This window comes from Scyliorhinus torazame, chromosome 1 (genome assembly GCF_047496885.1).
Source record: "Scyliorhinus torazame isolate Kashiwa2021f chromosome 1, sScyTor2.1, whole genome shotgun sequence".
In the NCBI taxonomy this organism is placed as follows: Eukaryota; Metazoa; Chordata; class Chondrichthyes; order Carcharhiniformes; family Scyliorhinidae; genus Scyliorhinus; species Scyliorhinus torazame.
Genome location: NC_092707.1, coordinates 230,408,687 through 230,436,003, shown reverse-complemented (window position 1 = coordinate 230,436,003; position 27,317 = coordinate 230,408,687). Strand labels below are relative to the sequence as shown.

Below are 27,317 nucleotides of genomic sequence, written 5' to 3'. Positions count from 1 at the left end.
GATATGTCAGGAATAAAAGAATGACTAGGGTAAGAGTAGGGACAGTCAAGGGCAGTAGTGGGAAGTTGTGCTTGGAGTCTGAGGAGATAGGAGAGGTGCTAAATGAATATTTCTTGTCAGTATTCACACAGGAAAAAGACAATGTTGTCGAGGAGAATATTGAGATTCAGGCTTCTAGTCTAGAAGGGCTTGAGGTTCATAAGGAGGAGGTGTTAGCAATTCTGGAAAGTGTGAAAATAGATAAGTCCCCTGGGCCGGATGGGATTTATCCTAGGATTCTCTGGGAAGCTAGGGAGGAGATTGCTGAGCCTTTGGCTTTGATCTTTAAGTCATCTTTGTCTACAGGAATAGTGCCAGAAGACTGGAGGATAGCAAATGTTGTCCCCTTGTTCAAGAAGGGGAGTAGAGACAACCCCGGTAACTATAGACCAGTGAGCCTTACTTCTTTTGTGGGCAAAGTCTTGGAAAGGTTTATAAGAGATAGGATGTATAATCATCTGGAAAGGAATAATTTGATTAGAGATAGTCAACACGGTTTTGTGAAGGGTAGGTCGTGCCTCACAAACCTTATTGAGTTCTTTGAGAAGGTGATCAAACAGGTGGATGAGGGTAATGCAGTTGATGTGGTGTATATGGATTTCAGTAAAGCGTTTGATAAGGTTCCCCATGGTAGGCTACTGCAGGAAATACGGAGGCATGGGATTCAGGGTGATTTAGCAGTTTGGATCAGAAATTGGCTCGCTGGAAGAAGACAAAGGGTGGTGGTTGATGGGAAATGTTCAGACTGGAGTCCAGTTACTAGTGGTGTACCACAAGGATCTGTTTTGGGGCCACTGCTATTTGTCATTTTTATAAATGACCTGAAGAAGGGCGTAGAAGGATGGGTGAGTAAATTTGCAGATGACACTAAAGTTGGTGGAGTTGTGGACAGTGCGGAAGGATGTTACAAGTTACAAAGGGACATAGATAAGCTGCAGCGCTGGGCTGAGAGGTGGCAAATTGAGTTTAATGCAGAAAAGTGTGAGGTGATTCATTTTGGAAGGAATAACAGGAAGACAGAGTACTGGGCTAATGGTAAGATTCTTGGCAGTGTGGATGAGCAGAGAGATCTCGGTGTCCATGTACATAGATCCCTGAAAGTTGCCACCCAGGTTGAGAGGGTTGTTAAGAAGGCGTACGGTGTGTTAGCTTTTATTGGTAGAGGGATTGAGTTTCGGAGACATGAGGTCATGTTGCAGCTGTACAAAACTCTGGTGCGGCCGCATTTGGAGTATTGCGTGCAATTCTGGTCGCCGCATTATCGGAAGGATCTGGAAGCATTGGAAAGGGTGCAGAGGAGATTTACCAGAATGTTGCCTGGTATGGAGGGAAGATCTTATGAGGAAAGGCTGAGGGACTTGAGGCTGTTTTCATTAGAGAGAAGGTTAAGAGGTGACTTAATTGAGGCATACAAGATGATCAGAGGATTGGATAGGGTGGACAGTGAGAGCCTTTTTCCTTGGATGGTGATGTCTAGCACGAGGGGACATACCTTTAAGTTGAGGGGAGATAGATATAGGACAGATGTCAGAGGTAGGTTCTTTACTCAGAGAGTAGTAAGGGCGTGGAATGCCCTGCCTGCAACAGTAGTGGACACTAAGGGCATTCAGATGATCATTGGATAGACATATGGATGATAAGGGAATAGCGTAGATGGGCTTTAGAGTGGGTTCACAGGTCGACGCAACATCGAGGGCCGAAGGGCCTGTACTGCGCTGTAATGTTCTGTGTTCTAAAAGGTTAGGAGGGGTTATTGGGTTATGGGGATAGGGTGGAAGTGAGGACTTAAGTAGGTCGGTGCAGACTCGTGGGCCGAATGGCCTCCTTCTGCACTGTATGTTTTATGTTCTGTACACCTTGAGTTGATCAGAAATTCCTGACATCATCGAGCGACAAGACAGAATCCAGGCTTGACTCTTTGGCCACAAAGGTTATCTGCAAAGGACCTGGCTGACGATGCTCATGCGGCTGCCACAAAACCGTTGTGAATACCGCCCAGTCTATTATACAAATCTGCCTCCCATCCATTGACTCTATCTACACCTCCCGCTGCCTTGGGAAAGTGGGTAGGATAATCAAAGACCCCACCCACCCAGCTTATTCATTCTTCCAGCTTCTTCCTTCTGAGAACACGCACGAACAGATTCAAAAACAGCTTCTTCCCCGCGGTTACCAGACTCCTAAATGACCCTCTTATGGACTGATCTGATCTCTTCACACATCTTCTCTACTGAGTAGTACTACACTGCTGGATGCTTCACCTGATGCCTATGTCTATGGATTTACATTGTGTATTTTATGTTTGTCCAAAGTATTTTCTTTTCATGTACGGAATGATTTGTCTGGACTGTACACAGAACAATACTTTTCACTGTACCTCGGTACACGCGATGATAAACAAATCAGAATCCGAAGACCCTTCAGAGAGAAGGTTCAGTGATGCTCATGTCACTACCTGAAGACTGGTAGAGCGGAGCATCGGCACCTTGAAGATTCGGTTTTGATGCCTCGACAAATCATAGAATTCCTACAGTGCAGAAGGAGACCATTCGACACATCATGTCTTCACCGGACCTCTGAAAGAAGACCCTAACCAAGCTCCCGCCCAATCCCTGCAACCCCACTTAACTGCAGATCCCTGGGCACAAAATGACAATTTAGCATGGCCAATCCACCTAACCTGCACATCTTTGGACTGTGGGAGGAAACAGAGCACCTGGAGGAAACCCACGCACACACGGGGAGAAAGTTCAAACTCCACACAGAGAGCCACCCAAGGCTGGAATTTAACCAGGTCCCTTGCGCTGTGAAGCAACTGTGCTAACCACTGTGCTACCGCGCTGTCCTGATCTGATGGAGAGCTCCACTACACTCTACAGAGGGTCTCCCAAAACATTGTCATCTGCTGCACATTGCAGAACCTGGCACTGCAACGAGAAGAGCGGGGGACGACGACTTTCAAATGCAGACATGGAGAAGTTTCACATCTCCAACAAGGAGGACATTGAAAGGGTTGAGGGTGAAGAGTTTGAGACTGTAAAGGAAGAGGTAATTGCACAAATCAGACACAGCAGGCGTGCACGTGAAATCCTCATAGTCACCACAATCCAAGAGGAGGATGACAAGTTATAGTCTGCATCCTCTCGGACCGGTGTCCCTCTAATGTGAAGCATGGTAGCATAGTGGTTAGCACTATGGCTTCACAGCGCCAGGGTCCCAGGTTCGATTCCCGGCTTGGGTCACTGTCTGTGCGGAGTCTGCAGTGTTCTCTCCGTGTCTGCGTGGGTTTCCTCCAGGTGCTCCGGTTTCCTCCCACAAGTTCCGAAAGACGTGCTATTAGGTAATATGGACATTCAGAATTCTCCCTCTGTGTACCCAAACAGGCACCGGAATGTGGCGACTAGGGGCTTTTCACAGTAACTTCATTGCAGTGTTAATGTAAGCTTGTTTGTGACAATAAAGATTATTATTATGGATCCACTGGAACACCAGCATTGCCAACCCTCTCCTTGCCACCATGCACTTCAATCTGAGATTGAGCTCTCAACCATTCTGAAGAATGATGAAGGCTCAGTAACCCGTACCCTTGTTGAGAGGAGTTTCAACTTTGTTCCGGCATCACATGTCACAAGGCACAACCTCTTGTAATGACTCTGCAGCTTCGCAGTCACCATGGAATACTAGTAGAGGCAGAAGCAACTCCATAATCATCAGTGCATTTGTAGCTGTATGCCTTCAGTCTGACAAAACTCCTCAAGGAGATCTATCTGCTCAAACGGGACAACGCATTCTGTGTTACCTCGATGGTATAACTGAAAGGTCACACTTGGGCCAAGGCAGTGAGACAATACAGAGGACTAACTCCATTTTGATATCATCTAGTCCTTTGTGCCCCATCTTATCACATTGGCACCTGTCACTCTCAGTTAGGGATGAGGTTTACATTCATCCTGACCTTTCCATGGATTCAGAACACCTGAGGACCACTAAGTTCACACAGTCAGTTTACCCTCACGACCAGCCTGGTTCCTTGCTAGCTGCAAATGCAAAGACACCATGAATTACTCAAGGTCATGCTTGTTTGGTAATAAAGAGAAGCCATCAGATTCATTACATTCTGGGTTGCATCCCATTGGTACCCTCAAAAGCGTTACAATTTACTCTATGCGCTTCCAGAGTATGCTCCACTGCTCTTTCTATCGCACTACATTACCTTGTATTTACCTTCAGCGAGGGTATAGGTGAGGGGAGGCTATTGAAAACATGTAGCGCTGCATCCTGACATTGTAACGAGAGCCTTGTGGCCATAATGCTGACAATTACAAGGTTAGAAAGGTTGGAGGCTTGAGCAGCAGCAAAATGAAATATATCTGTGGGTCAGGGCTCCAGCACTTAAATATGGAAAGGAGCACACACATCTCGCTGAGCTTAGCAATTGTGCACTGTGAGTGTCAGAAATGCAAGGTGGACAGCATCACACACGCAATCGGTGAGTAAAGTTACAAAGATCGGGTGGGATAATCCAGTCCACCAGCCGTGATTTCCTGCACGACGCGCCCCCACTGGCAGTGGGATTCTCCATTACCGCAGCCGGCCAATGCGGTTTCCCATTGTGGCTACCCCACACCATCAGGAAACCGGCGGATGTGGGTGTTCAGCTGGCGGAGCGGAGGATCCCGCCGACGGAGAATTCCGCTGAGTGGTATTCTATTTACATTAGTGCAAAGTATACAACTGTGGTTAACGCCCATGCCACCGTCATGCTCCGAGTATTTCTTATTTTTCCTAACCCTACTGCGTGCATCATCTTGGTGCAAAACCTGACACCCACCACAGAGGTGGAGGTAGCCTGCTACCTGCTATGCCCTTTTGTCTGTGATGGCTTTGTCCGGCATCCTCTGCAGGGCTGGGACTTGGATGTCCCCAGCCTATTTTGGGTCTCCTGCTATGGGACAGGTGCACCTACCTCCATTTGTGGTGAAGATGGTGATGGAATCACAGATCGAGGGAACTGGAATCAGCTGGACACTCCTAGAGTCCCTAGGTGGATGACCCTGAGGCCTCTAAATGCTGGTCCCTCCCTATGGGTAGCTGAGGGCCCCTGACTGACTCCTTGAAGAGAAGAGTAAGATGGAGTGAGACCGAATACCCCACCCCTCATCGCGTAGTCACTGATGCATGTCACCAAGGGCTACACTGATGAAATGCAGCACCTGGCATAGTGCGGGGCTTGTGTGTGGGACCAAGGTCTCCATGGCAGCCACCAGTATTGACCTGATGCGTAGGCATGTTGGTGCTTAAACCTCAAACTGAGCAGGGACAGACTCCTCCATCATCCGTTGCAATCTGTACAAAGCAGCTGACAATCCTTCCTGATATTCCCTTGATACCGGCCACTCCACCCCTGGTCTGGGACCTCTCCCTCTGATTGTATGAGAGCTTATCCTGCATAAAGACAGATGGAGAGAGAGTGAGCAGGACACATGACAGGGTAGATGATAATGATGCCTGCCATGTGTGTGCATTGAGGGAAGCCTCTACGGACGACTTGAGGACACAAGCTCCAGAGGATATGTGGCCAGATTGAGATGTGAAGGTAAGTGTGAGAAAGAGTGGTGAGATCCCTTTAGCTGCCAGTGTATGAGTTGCCAGTGAATGTCTGAGGGGCTGGTGAGTTGAGGGTGATGAAGTGATTGACTACTCTGTAGCAAATTAGATCATTCATCCTTTCTCCACTGGATGACTGACCTCCTCTGTGCAGTGTTGGAACTGGCTGCCTCTGCCACTGCCTTTCAAGCCAGGGTGGTGATGTTGGTGGACCATCTGCAGCCAGAGTGGGGGTAGAGGACATTGTGGTGAGCTTCCATGGCATCCAGTAGGTAGCCCAGGGAGGTGTCATTGAATTGGCAGCAGTCGTCTCCTTGGCTTCAGTGGAGCAGCTGTGCACCACAAGCAGTGAGACAGCTGTGGGCGGCTGCTATTTAAATATGGTGCCCGGAATGAGGTGCCAGTGACCTCATGACGGGGCGGACATGTGTGTGCATAATTGCATAATTAAGTAGGTGGTTAGGGGACGATATGGAATTAAAATCCGCCAATGTGGCCAACATTCATGCCACCATTTGCTTTCCTATTTTTGTATCAGCAGCAAATGTAGCTACAATACTGTCTTCATCTCAGTATCTAATTATACCTTAAACAATCAAGAGTTTCTATCTTCTCGTCTATCTGATATGTTATGTGAAGAAAAGTTCCTGATATCAGTTCTAATTTTGTTTCTTGAGTTTGGCCTGTGCTCCTTCATCCAACTACCATGATTTAGCTTGAAACGGTGTTGTCGAGTTACCTTTCACTACACAATTTACTGTCTTAAATAGCTCTATAAGGTCCCTTCCCAATAATCCCTTCATAAGGATATCTCGCTCAATTATTTGTCTTTGCTTATTATTCCTTTGGCACCAGCAATCAGCCTTGTAATTAGTCCTTACACTGCCTCTTCGACTTAAATGTTATTTGAAGTCTACAGTGGTTAAAGCATTGGAAAGCTTCAACTTTGCCCTTGAATGTTCATCTTTTGTGAAGTATGCATACTGTAAATATTTTCTCCCAGCATGCAATACACATAGGGCTAAATTTTCAGATCTCACTGTGTGTGGTAGTCGGTACTAGGGGTATGAGCATTGGTGTGGGAGGTACCGGAGACTGCTATTTTCATTGGTGAAGCCTGCCTGCTGGTTCCGCCCAGCAAGGCGGAGTATAAGAGCCTGAGTCTCCCCAGCAGCTGCATTCTGTACCTGCGCTGCTCGGGGAAACATCTAGTGCAATAAAGCTTCAATTGTCTCCAATCTCGCCTCAACAGTTATTGATTGAGCATCAATTTATTGCACTAGATTTTAAAGAATGGAGCTCCAAATCAAGCCGGAGTGTCTGCAACTCAGCCCCCACCCGGCAAACTCAGCAGCAACCTTCAAACACTGGCTGGCGTGCTTCAAAGGGTACCTCAGGACGGCCACGACTGAACCTATGGAGGACCAGAAACTGCAAGTTCTCCACTCGAGGGTGAGCCCAGAAATCTACACCCTCATCGAGGATGCGGACGATTTTGAGGCTGCAATAACCCTACTGAAAGGACACTATATTCTCCCTGTAAACCAAGTCTATGCCCGACATCTGCTAGCGACGAAGCGACAAATCCCCGGGGAATTGCTAGAGGTATTCTACCGTACGTTCCTGGTGTTAGGGAGGAACTGTGACTGCCCGCAAGTCTCGGCCAGCGACCACACAGAGCTTTTGATCCGGGACGCTTTCGTTGCAGGTATGCTGTCCTCCCAAATCCGCCAGCGATTGCTGGTGAAAGAGACACTAGGCCTCAAGGAGGCAAGGGCCCTTGCTAGCTCCCTGGATGTGGTCTCCCGAAACGCCCGTGCTTACGTCCCTGACCGCGCGGCAGCCCCTTGGACAGCATGGAACCCCCCCGCGGCTGACTCCGATCCATCCCCCATCCCCCCCACAAGCTTGCGCTGCGAGATTGCCAGGCAACCCCGAGGGGCGCCGCTGCTATTTTTGCGGGCACGCCAAGCACCCCAGACAGCGCTGCCCGGCCCGCTCATCCATCTGCAAAGGGTGTAGCAAAAAGGTCCATTTCGTGGCAGTAAGCCAGGCCCGGGCAGTCACCGCGGTCTCTGGGGACGAACCGGGGTGCCACTACAACTCTCTCCACGAGCCGCGTGCGGCCAGCGGGAGCCGCCATCTTCCTTCTCCAGGACTACGTGCTGTCTCCGTGCACCGCCATCTTGTCCCCCGGGGACCACGTGCGACAGATGGGCGCCGCCATCTTGTACACCTCCAGCCATGTGCGACCAGTGGGCGCCGCCATCTTGGCTGGACTCTCAGGATCCCGACTCGGATGACCAAACACCGCCCGAGGAAAACATCCAAATTTTGCCACGACTTGCCTCGGTGACCCTGGACCAGTCTCTGCCCCGAACACACTCGACTGCGACGACGACGACCATGCTCATCATCGGGCATTAAAACATCCTGCCTGATCGACTCCTTGAGCACAGAGAGCTTCATACACCCCAATACGGTAAGGCGCATTCACCCAGTCAACCAAAAAATCTCCCTGGCCTCCGGGTCTCACTCGGTAGAGATCAAAGGGTTCTGCATAGCGAACCTCACGGTCCAGGGAAGGGAGTTTAAAAATGACCGGCTCTACCTCCTCCCTCACCTCTGCGCTGCCACGCTCCTAGGGTTTAGACTTCCAATGTAACCTCCAGAGCTGAACCTTTAAATTCGGCGGCCCTGTACCCCCCTCACTGTCTACAGCCTCGTGACCCTCAAAGTCGATCCGTCTTCCCTGTTTGCGAACCTCACCCCAGATTGCAAACCCGTCGCCGCCAGGAGCAGACGGTACAGTGCCCAGGACCGGACTTTCATCAGGTCGGAAGGCCAGCGGTTACTGAAGGAAGGTATTATTGAGGCTAGCAACAGATCTTGGAGAGCTCAAGTAGTGGTTGTAAAGACTGGGGAGAAGCAGAGAATGGTCATCGATTATAGTCAGACCATCAACAGGTATACGCAGCTTGACGGGTACCCTCTCCCCGCATATCCGATCTGGTCAATCAGATTGCACAATACAAGGTCTTTTCCACGGTGGATCTAAAATCCGCCTACCACCAGCTCCCCATCCGCCCGAGTGACCGCAAATATACTGCATTTGAAGCAGATGGGCGGTTCTACCACTTCCTAAGGGTTCCCTTCGGTGAAACAAATAGAGTCTCAGTCTTCCAACGGGAGATGGACCGAATGGTTGACCGGTACGGTTTGCGGGCCACGTTTCCGTACCTCGATAACGTCACCATCTGCGGCCACGACCAGCAGGACCACGACACCAACCTCCGAAAATCCTTCATACCGCAAAAATCCTTAATCTGACATATAACAAGGTCAAATGCGTGTTCAGCACCGACCATCTAGCCATCCTCAGCTAGTAGTGCATGATGGAGTTATAGGCCCAGATCCCGAATGCATGCGCCCCCTCATGGAGTTCCCCCTCCCCCACTGCTCCAAGGTCCTGAAACGCTGCCTGGGATTTTTTGCATATTATACCCTGTGGGTCCCCAACTATGCGGACAAGGCCCGCCCACTGATTCAATCCACAGTTTTTCCCCTGTCGGCAGAGGCTCGCCAGGCCTTCAGCCGCATCAAAGCGGACATCGCAAAGGCCACGATGCACGCAATCGACGAATCTCTCCCCTTCCAAGTCGAGAGCGACGCATCCGACGTAGCTCTGGTGGCCACCCTCATCCAAGCGGGCAGACCCGTGGCCTTCTTCTCACGCACCCTCCACGCTTCAGAGATCCGCCTCTCCTCAGTGGAAAAGGAAGCCCAGTCCATAGAAGCTGTGCGGCACTGGAGGCATTACCTAACCGGCAGGAGATTCACTCTCCTCACTGACCAACGGTCGGTTGCTTTCCTGTTCAATAATGCACAGCGGGGCAAGATAAAGAACGATAAGATCTTACGGTGGAGGATCGAGCTCTCCACCTACAACTATGAGATCTTGTATCGTCCCGGGAAGCTAAATGAGCCTCCTGATACCCTATCCCGCGGCACATGTGCCAACACACAAGTGGACCGTCTCCGGGCCCTCCACGAGGACCTCTGCCACCCGGGGGTCACTCGATTCTTCCACTTCATTAAGACCCGAAACCTGCCCTACTCCCTCGAGGAGGTCAGGACCGCCACCAGGAATTGCCAAATCTGCGCGGAGTGCAAGCTGCACTTCTACAGGCCAGAGAAAGCGCACCTGATAATGGCTTCCCGTCCCTTTGAACGTCTCAGTGTGGACTTCAAAGGGCCCCTCCCCTCCACCGACCGCAACACGTACTTCCTGAACGTGATTGATGAGTACTCCCGGTTCCCATTCGCCATCCCCTGCCCCGACATGACCGCAGCCACCATCATAAAAGCCCTCCACAGTATCTTCACGCTGTTTGGTTTCCCCGCCTACATACATAGCGATAGGGGGTCCTCCTTCATGAGCGATGAACTGCGTCAATTCCTGCTCAGGAAGGGCATCGCCTCCAGCAGGATGACCAGTTACAACCCCCGGGGAAACGGGTAGGTGGAGAGGGAGAACGGAACGGTCTGGAAGACCGTCCTACTGGCCCTACGGTCCAGGAATCTCCCAGTCTCCCGCTGGCAGGAGGTCCTCCCGGATGCTCTCCACTCCATCCGATCACTACTGTACCACGACCAATCAAACCCCTCACGAACGTCTCCTTGTCTTCCCTAGGAAGTCCTCCTCCGGGACCTCGCTCTCAACCTGGCTGGCAGCTCCTGGACCCATCCTGCTCCGCAAACACGTGCGGGCGCATAGGTCGGACCCATTGGTCGAGACGGTCCACCTCCTGCACGCTAACCCTCAAAACGCCTACGTGGCGTACACCGACGGCCGACAGGATACGGTCTCCCTATCGGACCTGGCGCCCGTTAGATCACCACCCACACCTCCACTACCGACCCCATCCTCCCTCCCACCGGCGCACCCCACAGCCGCCCCCTTTCCAAGTGGATCGGTCCTTCCACTGGTCCCATCTAGGGGTGACGAAGCTGCTGAAGAAGCCAAAACCACGCTCCCAGGGCCACGGATGCCCGAGCCGACGCCTGCATCACCACCAAAGCTGCGACGATCGCAGAGGACGACCAGGTCCCCGATCAACTAATTGCTTCACTCTGACTGTAAATAATTATTGTAAATAGTTGCGACATGTAACGAGGCAAAACACTGCTAATGTATGCCGGGTACCACCATAACCTACACCTCTACCACTGTATAACGCAAGACCACCCCCCCCCCCCGTCGGACTCCTTTTTTTAACGGGGTGAATGTGGTAGTTGGTATTAGGGGTATTGCGGTACCCTGAATAATGCTGTAAGACCATTGGTGTGGGAGGTACCGGAGACTGCTATTTTCATTGGTGAAGCCTGCCTGCTGGTTCTGCCCAGTAAGGCGGAGTATAAGAGCCTGAGTCTCCCCAGCAGCTGCATTCTGTACCTGCGCTGCTGGGGGAACATCGAGTGCAATAAAGCCTTCAATTGTCTCCAATCTCGTCTCAGGAGTTATTGATCGAGCATCACTGTGGACGAGAATAGAGGTGGATGCAGGCTGAAAATACAGATGTTTTCTGCCCCTGCTGCTAGCTCCAGCGAGTTTCACTCTGTCATGGGAAGGACCCCCTCGCTCCCCAAGATCACTTCTCATACATTAACAGTGCCAGTTAACATTGTTAAAGAGCTAATTGAGTGCCTGTCAAGAGGCATATTATGATTTTGATGGGGCTGCATGGACAGCACAAACTGCCTGGGACAGACCATGTGAATGGAGGTAGTCACACTGTGGGGAGCAAGTTATGGCTGCCCCAGAGAATGTGATGGGCCCAATAAAGGATGAATAATGCAAAAGAGCACTGGGTCATTTGCGCACATGTGTCATCGATCAGCATTGGTTGCAGGGGAGAGCTTGGGCAGTGCAGGGAGTTGCCACCCTCCAGTAATCATAAAGGCATTAACGCAAAGCAAAAAACTGCCAAACTCAACTGGGGTCACCATAACACAAGGAAGGTAGCAGTGGGTAATGGGGGCATAAAGGTGCAATTCACCCAGTTGCACAGGGAAGTGGCCAGGCCCAATGCTGTCCTCAGGATGCCATTAACATCAAGGATCATCTGATTTGGGATTGTTCCCACTGAGTCCTTCTGACACAGGTGGAATGACATGGACTGGAACCCACTTTTAGTTAATAGCACTTCCTTTGAAGACGTAGCCTGGAATATGTCACTGTCACTACAGAAAGCCCCTTGCTTAGCTTCACATTTCATGGAATGTGTGGGCAGCACGGTAGCACAGTTGCTTCACAGCTCCAGGGTCCCAGATTCGAATCCCGGCTTGGGTCACTGTGCGGAGTCTGCACATCCTCCCTGTGTGTGCGTGGGTTTCCTCCGGGTGCTCCGGTTTCCTCCCACAGTCCAAAGATGCGCAGGTTGGTGGATTGCCCGTGATAAATTGCCCTTAGTATCCAAAAAGGTGAGGAGGGGTTACTGGCTTACGGGGATAGGGTGGAGTCGTGGGTTTAAGTAGGGTGCTCTTTCCAAGAGCCGGTACAGACCCGACCGGCCAAATGGCCTCCTTCTGCGCTGTAAATTCTATGATTCATACCTCTTTTCTTGACCTCCAAGGAGGTTCACATTACTGGCTTCATGCGTCAGTAATCACATGGTGTTCATAAAGGAAAATGGTACATAGTTATAGGAATCTTCTTCGGCAGTCCCTCGGGACCCAGGATGACTTTCTTCCACCCCGAGGCTGTGGGATCCTGAGGTGACGAAAAAGTCCAATGTTGGATGCTGGATCCACACACTTCGTGTTTTGTAAGGCTGGTGCTCGGATTTTGTAAACAATCCTTCTCTGTTTGTGCTTGGCCTCCACCTGGACCGGTGGGAATCATTCAAAATGGTTGGCAACTTTGTGAATGCTTTTCTCCAGTTTGGGTGGCATCAAGCAAGGGATTCCCACAAATCGATGGTCATGTCGCATTTTTTCAGCGAGGCTTTGAGGACATCAAAGAACAAAGAAAAGCACAGGAACAGGCCCTTCGGCCTTCCAAGCCTGTGCCGACTATGCTGCCCGTCTAAACTAAAATCTTCTACGCTTCTGGGGTCCGTATCCCTCTATTCCCATCCTATTCATGTATTTGTCAAGATGCCCCTTAAACGTCACTATCGTCCCTGCTTCCATCACCTCCGGCAGCGGGTTCCAGGCACCCACCATCCTCTGTGTAAAAAAACTTGCCTCGTACATCTACTCTAAATCTTGCCCCTCGCACCTTAAACCTGTGCCCCCTAGTAATTGACCCCTCTACCCTGGGAAAAAGCCTCTGACTATCTACTCTGTCTATGCCCCTCATAATTTTGTAGACCTCTATCAGGTCGCTCCTCTACCTCCGTCGTTCCAGTGAGAACAAACCGAGTTTATTCAACCGTTCCTCATAGCTAATGCCCTCCAACCAGGCAACATCCTGGTAAATCTCTTCTGCACCCTCTCTCAAGCCTTCACATCCTTCTGGTAGTGTGGCGACCAGAATTGAACCCTATACTCCAAGTGTGGCCTAACTAAGGTTCTATACAGCTGCAACATGACTTGCCAATTCTTATACTCAATGCCCCTGCCAATGAAGGCAAGCATGCCGTATGTCTTCTTGACTACCTTCTCCACCTGTGTTGCCCCTTTCAGTGACCTGTGGACCTGTACACCTAGATCTCTCTGACTTTCAATACTCTTGAGGGTTCTACCATTCACTGTATATTCCCTACCTGCATTACACCCTCCAAAATGCATGACCTCACATTTGTCCGGATTAAACTCCATCTGCCATCTCTCTGCCCAAGTCTCCAAACATCCCTGATATGTTTCCTCTGCCCACCTGGTAGCCGCTTTCCGTGGCGAAGCTTGTGTAGAGAGCTTGTTTTGGGAGGCATACGGAGGATGTGGCCTGTCCAACGTAGCCGATTAACCATAACCAGTGCCTCTATACAGGGAATGTTGGCTGAAGAGAAGACTCTGGTATTGGAGCACCTATCCTGCCATTGAATTTGCAGGATTTTGTGAAGGCATCGCTGGTGATATTTCTCCAGGAATTTAAGATGTTTGCCGTATTGTTGTTATAACCCTTGTGGAGGTCACAGTATAGGAACTATCAAATTCCCCGTGCACGCCACAGAGCACGAATTTCCTCAGTAACGGGCGGGGCTTCCCCTTAAAAAGGGACAAGCTCACTCGTATAAAGGGAGGATAGACCCTTCGGGGAGTGGAGATTCTTGTATAATGTAAATATAACGGCAGCACGGTAGCATTGTGGATAGCACAATTGCTTCACAGCTCCAGGGTCCCAGGTTCGATTCCGGCTTGGGTCACTGTCTATGCGGAGTCTGCACATCCTCCCTGTGTGTGCGTGGGTTTCCTCCGGGTGCTCCGGTTTCCTCCCACAGTCCAAAGATGTGCAGGTTAGGTGGATTGGCCATGCTAAATTGCCCTTAGTGTCCAAAATTGCCCTTAGTGTTGGGTGGGGTTACTGGGTTATGGGGATAGGGGGGAGGTGTTGCCCTTGGGTAGGGTGCTCTTTCCAAGAGCCGGTGCAGACTCGATGGGCCGAATGGCCTCCTTCTGCACTGTAAATTCTATGATGACATCTATGATAACGTTCATGGTTGCACGGTAGTACAGTGGTTAACCCTGTTGCTTCGACCTCTAGGATGCCAGGTTCGATTTCCGTTTGGGTCACTGTTTGTGCAGAGTCTGCACTTTCGACCCGTGTCTACGTGGGTTTCCTCCCGGTGCTCCAGTTTCCTCCCGCAGTCCAAAGATGTCCAGGTTAGGTGGATTGGCCGTGATAAATTGCCCCAAAGCTTAGTTGGGGTTACTGGGCTACGGGGGCACGGTGGAGGTGTGGGCTTAAGTAGAGTGCTCTTTCGTCCAAGAACATCAGTGTGCAATTCCTGGATGCACTGTGTGAGGGTCCTTCTTGTTTGTTCTTGTCCATCTTCATTTCAGTTTTAATTCTGGCAGCGGAGGTAAAAGATCCAGCAAAACTAACTCCAGAAAACAGCTGCTCAGCCTCTTCAGGAAATATCCAGCTAACTCTCTCTCTCTCTCTCGCCAATAATCCTGTGGGTGTTGGATTCCTGAAAACAAGGCCTGAAGGCAAGCGACGAAATGAGACCAAAGTCTGATGAAACAGGGACTGTGGCTCACCAGGAAAATTGTGAGTACAGGCTGCAAAACAAGGACTGTGATTCCATGCTAAATGCGGAGAAAACCTGCAAGGACCATCATCTGAAACAAAGACTATTTTCTCTTTAATTTACATTCCCCCCCCGTGTTTGTCTTGGGTATGTGTAGAGGGTGCAGATGCAAGTTACAGCACGGGTTAGGTATATATTATATTTAACCAATTATCTGCTGTGTATTTCATCATTAATCTTGCTATAAATAAACAGTAACTGTGTTTCAACATACAAACCTGGTGCCTGGAATTATCGGGCAGCCAAGGACCAAAGATTTGGTGAATTTGGCTTTGATAGCAAGGCCCGGGTTTAGTTAATAGAAGAGCTTGGTTGCATCCCTTGGAAGAAAAAGTAAAAGCCATAAAGGAAGCACCTGCCCCCAAAAATACCATCGACCTGAATTCCTTCTTGGGGATTGCAAACTATTATGGTAGATTCATCTGGAATTTGGCCAGCTTGTTAGCACCCTTGCATACCTTACTGAAGAAACACCAATAGATGAGGCCTTCAATCATGTGAAGCAACAACTTCTGTCCACTAATCTATTGGTTTATTTTGACCCTAAAAAGGAGCTTGCCCTTATCTGTGACAGTATCCATATGGAATTTCTCATAGATTGAATTATGGAGCAGAGAGTGTCCAAAACACTCTCCGAGGCAGAGAAGGAGCACTACCAAATCGAAAAAGAGCGGTTAGCAGACATGTTCAACATCAAAGCATTTCACCAATACGTATATGGAAGACATTCCACAACAGTAACGGACCATAAACCACTATTAGGATTAATCAAGGAAGGTAAGGTAGTGCCTGCCATTGCCTCTGCACTGATACAATACTGGTGCTGATGCTCTTGGCATACGAGTACATCTTGGAGCATTGACCTGGGACCCAGATAGCTAACACCAATGCTTTTAAGTCATCTCCCAGCAACCATAAGTTCAACACCCCCACTGGTACCAGAAGAAATTGTAATGACTTTAAACGTCTTAGAAACTCTGTCTATATCTTCAAAACAAATCAGAACTTGGACACAAAGAGTCCCTGTCCTGTCAAAAAATCAAGAAGGTGATATTAAATGTGGTTTTCTATGGTCATGCTTCAGAAACGATGAACACTTATTTGATCCGAAAAGAAGAACTAAGTTATGAAGACAGTGTGCTCGTTCGGGGGTCACAAGTGGTTGTTTCCAATCCCAGAAGATGATTACTATTGAAAGAATTGCATCACGCCCACCTGGGCATATCTAAAATGAAAATGTTGGCAAGGAGCTACATAGCAAAGCACGGTAGCATAATGGTTAGCACTATGGCTTCACAAGTACCTCCTCGACCGCTGCCTCACTGATGCCTGCAGCAACAGACTCATGTTTACATCGGTCGAATTGGTCCCCTCAATACTTTGATCAGTACTAACGGCGGGCATGCCAGGGTCTCGGGTTCGATTCCCACTTGGGCCACTGTCTGTGCGGAGTCTGCACGTTCTCCCCATGTCTGCATGGGTTCTTCCGGGTGCTCCGGTTTCCTCCCACAGTCCAAAGATGTGCAGGTTAGGTGGATTGGCCATAATAAATTGCCCTTAGGTTAGATGGGGTTGCTGGGTTACGGGGATAGGGTGGAGGTGTGGGCTTAAGTAGGGTGCTCTTTCCTAGAGCCGGTGCAGACTCGATGGGCCGAATGGCCTCCTACTGCACTGTAAATTCTATGGTTCTATGGTAGCCTGGCATCAACGCCAAAATAACAAACATGGTTAAACAATGTTTCTAATGTCAAGAACAATGGAACTTGCCGCTGCTGCCCCTCTGCATCCATGGGAATGGTCTGGTTGGCCCAGGGTGAGAGTACGCATTGATTTTATAGGTTCTTTCATGGGCTAAATGTTTCTTTTATTCATGGACGCACACTCAAATTAGTGGATATGTACCAGATGAAGTCCACTCCATCTTTTGCAACAGTCAAAAAATTATGTCAATGTCTTTGCAGTCATGGAGTACCCAAACTCCTGGTGTCAGATAACGGTACTGTATTTACCAGCATGCGGTTTCAAAAATTTGTGGTTTTCCATGACTTCAAGCACATCAAAACAGCTCCATACCACCACGTCGTCCAACGGTTTGGTAGAACAGGTTGAATAAACTTTCAAATTCGGATGAAGGAGCAATTGCCAGCCTTCTGAGATACCAAGATTACATAATTTTGTTTTTGAAATATTTTTATTGGTATTTTCCAGTTTTTACAGAGTAACAGCTCAAATGTATCTGGTATTTACCAATAAAGTAGTTTCTTATTCACAATGATTTTTACATGTGATCCTGCCCGCCTGCCCCCCCCCCCCCCCACCCCCTTTGTTGGTAGCTTAGTTTCCCTCTTAGTGTTGCTTTCTGCCCTGTCCGTCAGAAACTGCGTTCCGCTTCTTTGCAGCCCCACTGAAAACATGGAATCAAATGAGGCAGCATTTCGGTTTAACCAAGATGTCTCCCGTGGCCCCCATCTGCGGCAACCACAAATTCCTGTCAGCCATGCTTGACGCCACATTTTTTAAATGGAGACTGGATGAGGGGACGCTAGCGGTCAGGGACTTTTACATAGGGGACAGACTCATGACCTTTGAACGTTACGGAATTCTTATTAACATATAGAATCACCCCACACTCAACAACAGGCATAGCTCCTGCAGAACAGCTAATGGGGTGCTGGTTGCGTACCAGACTGAGCTTCATGTTCACAGACTTGGCGGGAAGGATGAAGTCAATGAAAGATACTTTAAAAATAAATCCTGCCTCATCAAAGGCGGAGAGAACATTTAAGGTAAATGACATAATATTTGCAAGGAACTTTGGGAGAATTCCTGGCTGGGTCTCAGGGATTGTTGTGACTAAGATAGGGCCAGTATCCTACGAGGTAAGAACCCAGGATAAGACTCTGAGAAAACATTCAGACCATTTGAGCAAAAAACAGGCCTCCACAAGAGCCGGTAGTGTCACCAACCCCAGACATGCCCGCCGTTAGTATGGATCAAAGTATTGAGGGGACCAATTAGGCCGATGTAAACATGAGTCTGTTGCTGCAGGGGTCAGTGAGGCAGCGGTCAAGGAGGTACTTGTACCAGAAGTAAGTAAATACCGAGGCTGGCCCTATGGAGACAACTCACAAGAGAAATCTCGATGTGGAAATGCCAGTGTTGGACTGGGGTGGGCACAGTATGAAGTCTTATAACACCAGGTTAAGGTCCAACAGGTTTATTGGGAATCACCAGCTTTTGGAGCACAGGTCCTTTATCACTTGATGATTAGTTGAAGAGGCACACTGTTGATTGCCCTGTTCCCAGAGGTCCCAGATATCCTGTAGAAGGACCAAGCTGCTTCACATGCCTGAACACGTGTTGCTTCAGAAAGTCTGTGGCCTCATTTAAGCATGATAAATGGCGAGTGTCACTTCTGGTGGCGGCGATTTGGTGAGCAGACGCACCTCAGGTGGCTTTCCTCCCAGTTGGACCAACACAGTGAATTTATTTGAGTTTTTGGCCCAAAATGCTACCTAAAACTCCCCCAAATACAAAATACATCAACAGCGCGATAAGGAAAGAAGATGCCCGCAAACAGTAGTTCGAGAGGATGACGAGAAGGCAGAGGCAGAGGAAAGGGGCAGGAGCAACAGGCGGACGGACGGACCAGCGGCCCCACGAGGCGAGGCGGAGACCCAGGCGAACTAGGAGGGGGAACGATCGGCGACCCGAACGGCGGAGCAGGAGCAAACAATAACAACCCCCCCCCCCCAACACAGGGGGACGGATGGCAGAACATTTTTAAAAAGGAACTGACCGCGATAAAGGAAGTGATCAAGATGGAGTTCCAGGTGGTGGTGACGGAAGCAATAGCCACCCTTCAGTGCACGATAGAAGGCCTGAGACGGAAGGTGGAGGCCCAGGAGAAGACGATCCTGGACCTGGAGAAGGTGCCAGAGCTACACATGGGGAAGAGGGCTGACGCCCCAGCCTTCGCTTCCCTAATCGCGTGCCGAAGAATCCTGCTCGGCTGGCGATCAACAGCACCACCCACAGCTGCAGACTGGCTCGCTGACCTCTTACCTCTCCACCTGGAGAAGATTAAATGAGCCATCCGAGGGTCGGAGGAAGGCTTCGACGGCATGTTCCAGAATCAGTTTGAGGCCAGCAAAAGTGAATAGATAGGGAAACGGGAAAGTTAGAAAGAAAAGAGAGATGAAAAAGAAAAGGGGGAACCGTAGGAACGCGCAACCCGGGGGTAGTTGGGGGGGTGGGGGGAAGATGGGAAAAGGCTGGAGAGACATAAAGGAGACAACGGGGGAGGGAAGGGGCAACCCCCATTCCCCCACTCCCCCCCCCCCCCCCCCCCCCCCCCCTCCCAGCCACTGGGGAAACACGGGCGATGCCGATGGGGGAAGAAAAGAAAGTTGAGGAAGGGGAGAGAAAGGGCGGAACGAAGAACACCCCCACCCCAGACCAACCAAGGGGTTCACAAAAGGGAGGGTGTGGGACGGACCGCATGCTGAGCCAGATGGCGGCAGACTGTATATAGGAAAACCCAAGGGAAGGAAAATAGGGCACCACACAGTGGGTTCATAGCTCCAGGGTCCCAGGTTCGATTCCCGGCTTGGGTCACTATCTGTGCAGAGTCTGCACGTTCTCCCCGTGTCTGCGTGGGTTTCCTCCGGGTGCTCCGGTTTCCTTCCACAAGTCCCAAAAGAGGTGCTTGTTAGGTAATTTGGACATTCTGAATTTGCCTTCTGTCTACCTGAACAGGTGCCGGATACTTGTGACAATAAAGATTATTAAATTAAATTAAAATTATTAAAGACAAACCAGCAACGTATATAATTATTTATAATTCTTGAAAATACCAATAAAAAGTGTTTTTTTTAAATGAATGGCGAGTGATGTTTTTATCATTACTGATTGCAAAATCTGGACTGTTCTCTTAATATGTTAACATTGTTTAGTGAAAAACACCTCAATGGATGTTTTAGATAAATGTTTAATTATTTTAGTGACATTTATAATATGATTATATACTCCAATGTAAGCAGGTGACAATGAAATGGAAGTTAAACAGTTGCACCAGTCCCAGTGAAGAGACCAATCAACTGAATTGCTTTCCATGCTACATTTGCTTTTTTTTTCATTGTTTCTGCAATGCATTATGAACACAGTCAATGTAATCATTCCAGTTGATTTAATTTCCTGTGAATACATTTGCAGAAATAGACTAGAGCAAGATGATGGAATAGTAATATTCAGTAATATGAGAACCTGTCACTTTCAAATTGTAAATGCTACATATCAAAGTTATTGGGGAAATAACAGAAATAATTAAATTCTAATCACGCGGGATCGCCCTTTTAATGTCAGAATGTAACATCAGATGCATAGTCATTGTCCAACAAACTTTTTAACATTTTCTTTCTTTGTGACCTTCTTTATCCACTGTAGATTATGATCTGGCATGCAAACTCCATTGCAATGATTAGCAGTCTGGCATTGAGTTATTGTAATCAAACTGTTAAGAATGACTATCATTGAGATAACGGAGCAAGGCAGGATATGACAGGTTTGCTGCTCAGAGCACACTCAAAGACTTCCAAGAAAATTATCAAAACAAACAGTAGCGTGCGAAAACAGCATAAATTACGATCATTCCTCCCCCGCCGATCAGAAAAGAACAAAAGCAGTACTGAAGTCAGAGATAACAGAATCTTTGCAGGCAGTTCGACTGCCTTATATTATTTTCAACCTTGCAAAGCAATTGCAGCAATATTGCAAACCTTGGAATTTTCTTTCATACAGGGAAAGGCGGCAGAGTTGAAGGGGATTAATAAGGTGTGGTTTGGCATTTTAGCTCTATTGCCCATGGAATGTATTCAGTAGATAGCCCATCAAAAGTGAAATCAGAATCTATCATGAGAAAAAACATGGCCCTGAATTTCCTCCATCTGATATCTGGTGCCTCAGTGTTGAGCCAGAAAGACACACCATCCGTCAAGTTGTGGATGTCCTGGGCAAGTGAATTAACATTCAAATTGGCACAAATGTTATTGTAAAAGCATAGTAAGAAGCCTAGGTCACAGATGTTCGCTGTTCGGTTGAGTGCAAAGTGACAGGAAAAGTCCCTGCTCCAAAAACCCAGCCTCTAAAAATGTCTGCCCGAACTTCTGATTTTCGGTCCTGGGGAGGGGGGAGAGATGTTGGATGGTGGGAGCTGTTAATGAGAATAGAAGTCAATCTGGCAATCCCAGAAGCAGTGAGCAGTTGGAGGTGGTGTTGCTCTTTTTAATAATGATGCTCTTTAGAGTCGCCAGGTATCAAATGATACCACCACAAGGCTTTACCGGATATAATTCTTATAAAAATTCTGGAAGGCTTTGACCCTTGGACGCCCAATAATCATAGTCACAGGTTTATAAATGTAAACTTAGCCTCAAGAACATAGAATCCCGCCCCATTATTCAAAAAGGGAGGGGACAAAAAACAGGTAACTATAGGCCAGTTATCGTAACGTTTGTCATTGGGAAAATGATAGAGTCCATTGTAAAGGATGTAATAGCATAGCATTTAGAAATGCATAATATAATCAAGCAGAGTCAGCATGGCTTCATGAAGGGGAAATCATGCCTGACAAATTTATTAGAATTCTTTGAGTAGGTAACGAGCAGGGGAAATTAAGGGGAACCATTAGATGGATATACTTGGATTTCCAAAAAGCATTCGATAAGGTACCACACAAAAGTCTACTTAATAAGATAAGAGCCCATGCTGTTGAGGGTAGTATATTAGCATGGAAAGAGGATTGACTAACTAACAGAAGCCAGAAAGATGGACAAAAGGAGCATTTTCTGGATGGCAACCTGTAACTAGCAAAGTGCCACAGGGATCTGTGCTGGAGACACATTTATTCACAATATATTAACGACTTGGACGAGGGAAGTGAATACACTATTGTGGATGGCACAAAAAATAGGTGGGAAGGCAAGTACTGAGATAACGCATAGAGTCTACAGAGGGATATAGACCGGTTGTACCAAAATGTGAAGTGAGAAGAATAAAGGCACTGAATATTATTTAAATGGAGAAAGACTGCAGAAAGCGGCAGCACGGCGATTTGAGGCTCCTTGTGTATAAATCACAAAAAGCTAGCATGCAAGTTCAGCAGGTAATTGGCAAGGCAAATGGAATGTTGGCCTTTATTTCAAAGGGAATGAAATATAAAAATAGAGAAGTCTTGCAAAAAATATTCATTAGTTAGGCCACACCTGGAATACTGCGAACAGTTTTGCCCCCCTTAACTAAGGAAAGATACACTGGCACTGGAGGCAGTCTAGAGAAGATTCACCGGGTTGATCCCAGGTATGGTGGGATTTTTTTAAGAGGAAAGTTTGAGTAGGTGGGCCGATACAGATTGGAGTTTAGAAGAATGGGAATATAAGAACCTTATCGAGACACATTGGATTCTCATGGGCTTGACAGGGTAGATGCTAAGGGGATGTTTTGACTTGTCGGAGAGTCTAGAATCAGAAGGCATAATCTCAGAGTTATGGGTCGCCCATTTAAGACCGAGATGAGGAGGAATTTCTTCTCTCAAAGGGTAGTAAATCTGGAATTCTTTATTGTCAAGGCTGGGTCGATAAGTATTTTCAAGGCTTTGAAAGACAGATTTTTAATTATAAGGGAATCAAGTGTTATGGGGATAAGGCAGGAAAGTGGAGTTGAGGATTATATCTGATCAGCCATGATCTCATTGAATGGCGGAACAGACGTTATGGACCGAGTGGCCTACTTCTGCTCCTATGTCTTGTCGGATGTGACCTGCCAATGGCCAGAACTTCTGGCCCCGCTGCTTTCAATGGGATTTCCCATGAAAACCATGTCAAGCCACCAGGAAGCCTTCAGCGAGGGTGCACTGTCGGCCGAGCCGGAAGATTCCGCCAGCGTGAACAACCTGAAATGAAAATCTTGCTGATTGTTTTCTTTGGGGTTTGGAAGTCCCTTGAATAATTGTGGAGTCAATGCACAAGGTTCTTTCAATGGAAGTTCAGGACTGCCTGATGACAATAGTGATAGCGGAGGACCTGATGGGAATCTATTTTGCACAAGGACCCTTCTGGTGATGATCTTCTCCTGCAGAAAGTCAGCCCTAGCTACATGTCTATGCCTCACAGCTGCGCTGCCATTGGACCTTCTCATCCTCATCATTTTGGAATCTTCCAAATGGACAGTGACTTTCTTTGTGTGCCCCTCCACTGCGTAGAGTTGTGCAGCATGCAGCACACCACTACTTTCTGGGGCATATTGCAAAGCTGTGCCTGAGCAATGAAGGCACATGAAGCGCTTCTTTAAAGTGCCAATTGCCTATTCGATGGTACCCCTGGTGGTGACATGCCTACTGTTGTGGTGCTCAGCCTCTGTAGGGAGCGCATAAACAAATCTTACCAAGGTCTTAGGGGGTAGCCTTTAGAAGCCAGCCACAGATCTATGTTGGTGGCTGAAATAGTTGAGGAGTTGGGAAACTCGTTAGTATGAAGGAATCATGGCAGCTGCCAGGGAACCTTGCACACAAATGAAGGAACATCTTGTGGTGATCACAAACTTCCTATTCATTGATTGACCAGAAGGACTTCTGGTTGAGAAAGGTGTCAGCACATTGGGTTGGGGCTATTATGATAAGGCCCGGAGGGTTAGCTCCACTTAGCAGGGAGTGGTGTGGAGTGTTGTTGCGAGGAAGATGGAGAAGAGCATTGGTGTGATCACACAGCCCTGTTTGACCTCAGTTTGCACATGTATTTGGTCTGTGGTGGTTCTATTGGTGAGGATCGCGGCCTGCATGTCATCGTGGAGCAGGCGGAGAATGATGACAAATTTCTGCGGCCATCTGAATTTGAGAAGGATGTTCCATAATCTCTCATGGCTGACGCAGAGTCTAAGGCATTTGCGAGATCGAAGAAGGCCATGTACAGAGGTTGATGCTGCTCCCTGCACTTTTTCTGGATTTGTCGCACGCTGAAGATCATATCCTCTTGATGGCCGGAAGCCGCACTGAGACTCCGGGTGTGGCTCTTCAGCCACTGGAAGGAGCCGGTTGAGGATTATTCTCGCAATGACCTTTCCCGTGGTGGAGAGTAAGGAAATCCCTCTGTAATTTCGACAGTCAGACCTTGAAGATGGTCACAATTAAGGCATCTCTGAGATCACCCGGCTTGCTCTCTTCTTTCCAGACAACGGTGAGGCGGTTGTGGATTCTTGTCGAGAATGCCTCTCCACCGCATTTTAATACTTCTGCGGGGATTTCATCTGCGCCAGAAGCCTTGTTCTTCAGCTATCGGATGGCCTCTTCGACCTCACAACGAACTGGGGTTGCGCTGAAATGGTGATGGGTAGCATATTGTGGGATGGTGTCGAAGGCTGTGTCTTGATTAAGGAGGTCCTCGAAGTGCTCTTTCCAGCAGGCATTGACTGCCTCTCTGCCTTTGATGAGCGCCTCTCTGTTTTTGGCCGTCAATGGGGTGTGTCCCTGGGTATTTGGACAGTCGGTGGCTTTGATTGTGTTGTAGAAGGAATCCATTGGTGTCTGTTTTCCCCATGCCTTCCCTGCCTGGCACGCCCTTCCAAAGGTCTGCTGCCTTTCAGATTCTAGCATTGACGTCGCCGAGGATCAGCTTCGCCCTTTGGGACGTGGGACAGCGATTGGTCGAGACTGGAGTAGAATGCCTCTTTTGTCCTTTCGCCGCATCTAGGGTTGGAGCGTAGGCACTGACGTCTGTGATGTGCTGTTTTTGGGCCAGGGCGAGCTGTAGGGTCAAGAGTCGATTGCTCACCCCACAGAAATCCAGAGACTGGAGAGGGAACGGGCCTGGTGAAGAAGCAGCTGTTTAGAACACTGGAAACTTCAAGTAAAGGAGTACAGCGTAACCTTACTGAATCCAGAGACAGAGCTCTTGTGATGACGTCAGGATTCAAAAAATGACATGGGATGAAAAAGCAGCTGATTGATCTGGCGGGAGGAGCACACAAACGGGCGAGAGGAGCAGCAGCGGGGCGGGAGGAGCAGCAGCGGGGCGACAGGAGCAGCAGCGGGGCGACAGGAGCAACAGCGGGGCAAGAGGAGCAGCACAAGGCGATTATGACAACATGGATGCAATCAATAACACCCTGGACCTGAGGGCACATTGTTATTGAGTAAAGGCTATGGCTCTCTCTCTCTCAGATGCTAAATCTATAGGGAAATTAATATGATCCCACACAAGCAAACGGGTCATTAGTTACAGCACAAATGCAGCTGTTTGCCACTGACTGGGATATACCGGAGAGGTCTGCTGATGATTCCTGGAAAGAGACATTGGGAGCGACAGTTACCTGCACAGCCACTAGCAGGGCATGGGGATGGGGGTTCAATGGATTGTAGCTCACGTTGCTCCTGGACCATGCAACATATGTGTCTCACAGCTTACCTTCAGTTGCCTTCCACACTGGTCTTCATCATATTGAGGTAGGATGTCCTCAGTCTATACAACTTCCCAGCAGGTAGTACCTGGTTGTCCTGCCTCTCCTCCTCCTCCTTCCTGAGACATGGACAGCTGCTTCTTCTTCATGACCTTCTTATCTTGCTCCAGACTCCAGCTGCTCACCGTGACTGGCTTGGAGGGCCTCTATGTTCAAGGGTAGCACGCTCCTCTATGTTCTTTCACACAAAGCACAAGCGCCCTTTTTCAGAACACACTTCCTCCTGGCATCAGGAGTCAGGAAGGGTAATGAAACTGCCCTGTGAGACCAGGTTACCCACCCTCCTGAACCCCTGGGTAAAGGTGGAATTTGTTTTGTGCCACATCTGGGACTGTGAATACAATTTTAAGGCAAATTCCACAGGCCTGTTCGCTATCCAAAGAAATACACCAATTTCAAACCTGCTCTTTCCCAGGTCCACTTTAAAACTTCTGGATCCACACTCCTAGACCAACAAAATCAAATTAGATAGGAGGCAGCTGCTTATTGAAGTTGCCAGCTGCGCTTTAAACTATGACAGCCACCCCCTCCCGTGAAACTGGGAAGTGAAATGTTCCATCATGATAATAATCTGGATCTAGGTCTGTACATTTTGTACAGAAAGAGTGAAACAAAGAATGAAGTGGATATTAAGAATTTCTAAGGTATCTCAGAGGATGTACATTTGCATGGAGAGAAGTGTTCCGGAATATTTTTCCCTTATTGACTTTTTTTCCACATTTGTCTCACTCAGGTAATTACATGGCTGCAGCAGAGTGCAGAAGAAGTGTTTGGGGATGATGCTGCTGGACTCTGGAAGTTTAGGGCAGGCTTAATAGACCAACCTATCTTTTCCAGCCTTACAATTTTGTTTGTACAGATAGCATTGACCATTTTTTGAGTGTTTCACCTTGATTGAATCATGCATCTTCAAGGAAGCCATTTTGAAATGTGAAATGATTGAATACCAATAAAAAGTCCACAGCAATAATAGAGTCCTGTTGAAAGATCATCAACCTGAAACATGAGCTCTGTTTCTCTATTCACTGGAGCTGTCTGACCTGCTAAATATTTCCAGAATTTTCTGTCATTTTTGTACAATAATATCCTGTAGCACCCAATCATATCCTATTTTACTGCTGCCCACATTCCCTCCTAACCACTCCCCCCATCCCACCTCCGCCCACTATGACCAGGGTTCTGCCAGACAAGGGGTGTTAAAATTGGAGCTACTGTGTCTAGCAGCAGTTGATAAGATGAAGCGCATATCACCCTGTCAATAGTTTCATTAATTAGTGTTCTGTATTTCTTCCCATAATCAGACAGAACTTGATGTATCTTCCTATGAAAATGTCTACTACCTATTTTGGATGCTGGAACAGCTTCTACAGCACAAGAAACCAGCAGAAGATGGAGTTGTTGCTGTGAATTGTGTGGAGCTGGAGAAACTTAAGCAGAGATTGGACAGCACCGTACTTCATTTGTCAGATGATTTCCCATTGTTTACAGTGTATCTGTGGAGACTGGGGGCTCTGTTCAATACCATTTGACAGCAGAAGCACAGTTCCTTATTTTAACAAAGAGCATCTCTTTCAAACCATTAATATGACTTGTAATTTCTCTGCATTCTCTATTTTCTAATATTTATAACTTTGTCGCTTACAACATTGTTTAAATATATCCCGATGCACCGATGTAGAAAACAAAATCAGGAGTAGTGTCCATGTGTTCAAAAGAACAATAAAGAATTTTGTATAATCTTACCACAAACCTATTGTGAATGAACACTTCTAAATCTGAAATTGAACTACTCTGGAAGGTTGAGCAGTTAATGTTTTGATGAGTGATGTTGATATGAACCAATTTATTTTCAATCCCAATGAATTTGATAGTTTCAGGAAATTAATTATTTTCACAGTACTATGATGC

The 27,317-nt window shown here is 48.1% G+C and overlaps 1 protein-coding gene across 1 annotated transcript in view; it reads left to right on the top strand.

Moving 5' to 3' along the window:
* Window positions 1-27,095, top strand: part of mei4 (meiosis-specific, MEI4 homolog (S. cerevisiae)) — a 356,624-nt gene extending 329,529 nt beyond the window's left edge. The window contains exon 4 of the mRNA XM_072503353.1: window positions 26,711-27,095. Coding sequence (XP_072359454.1) covers window positions 26,711-26,938 — 228 coding nt within the window. The 3' untranslated portion in view covers window positions 26,939-27,095. The remainder of the gene's footprint in view (window positions 1-26,710) is intronic.
* Window positions 27,096-27,317: the final 222 nt, after the last annotated feature.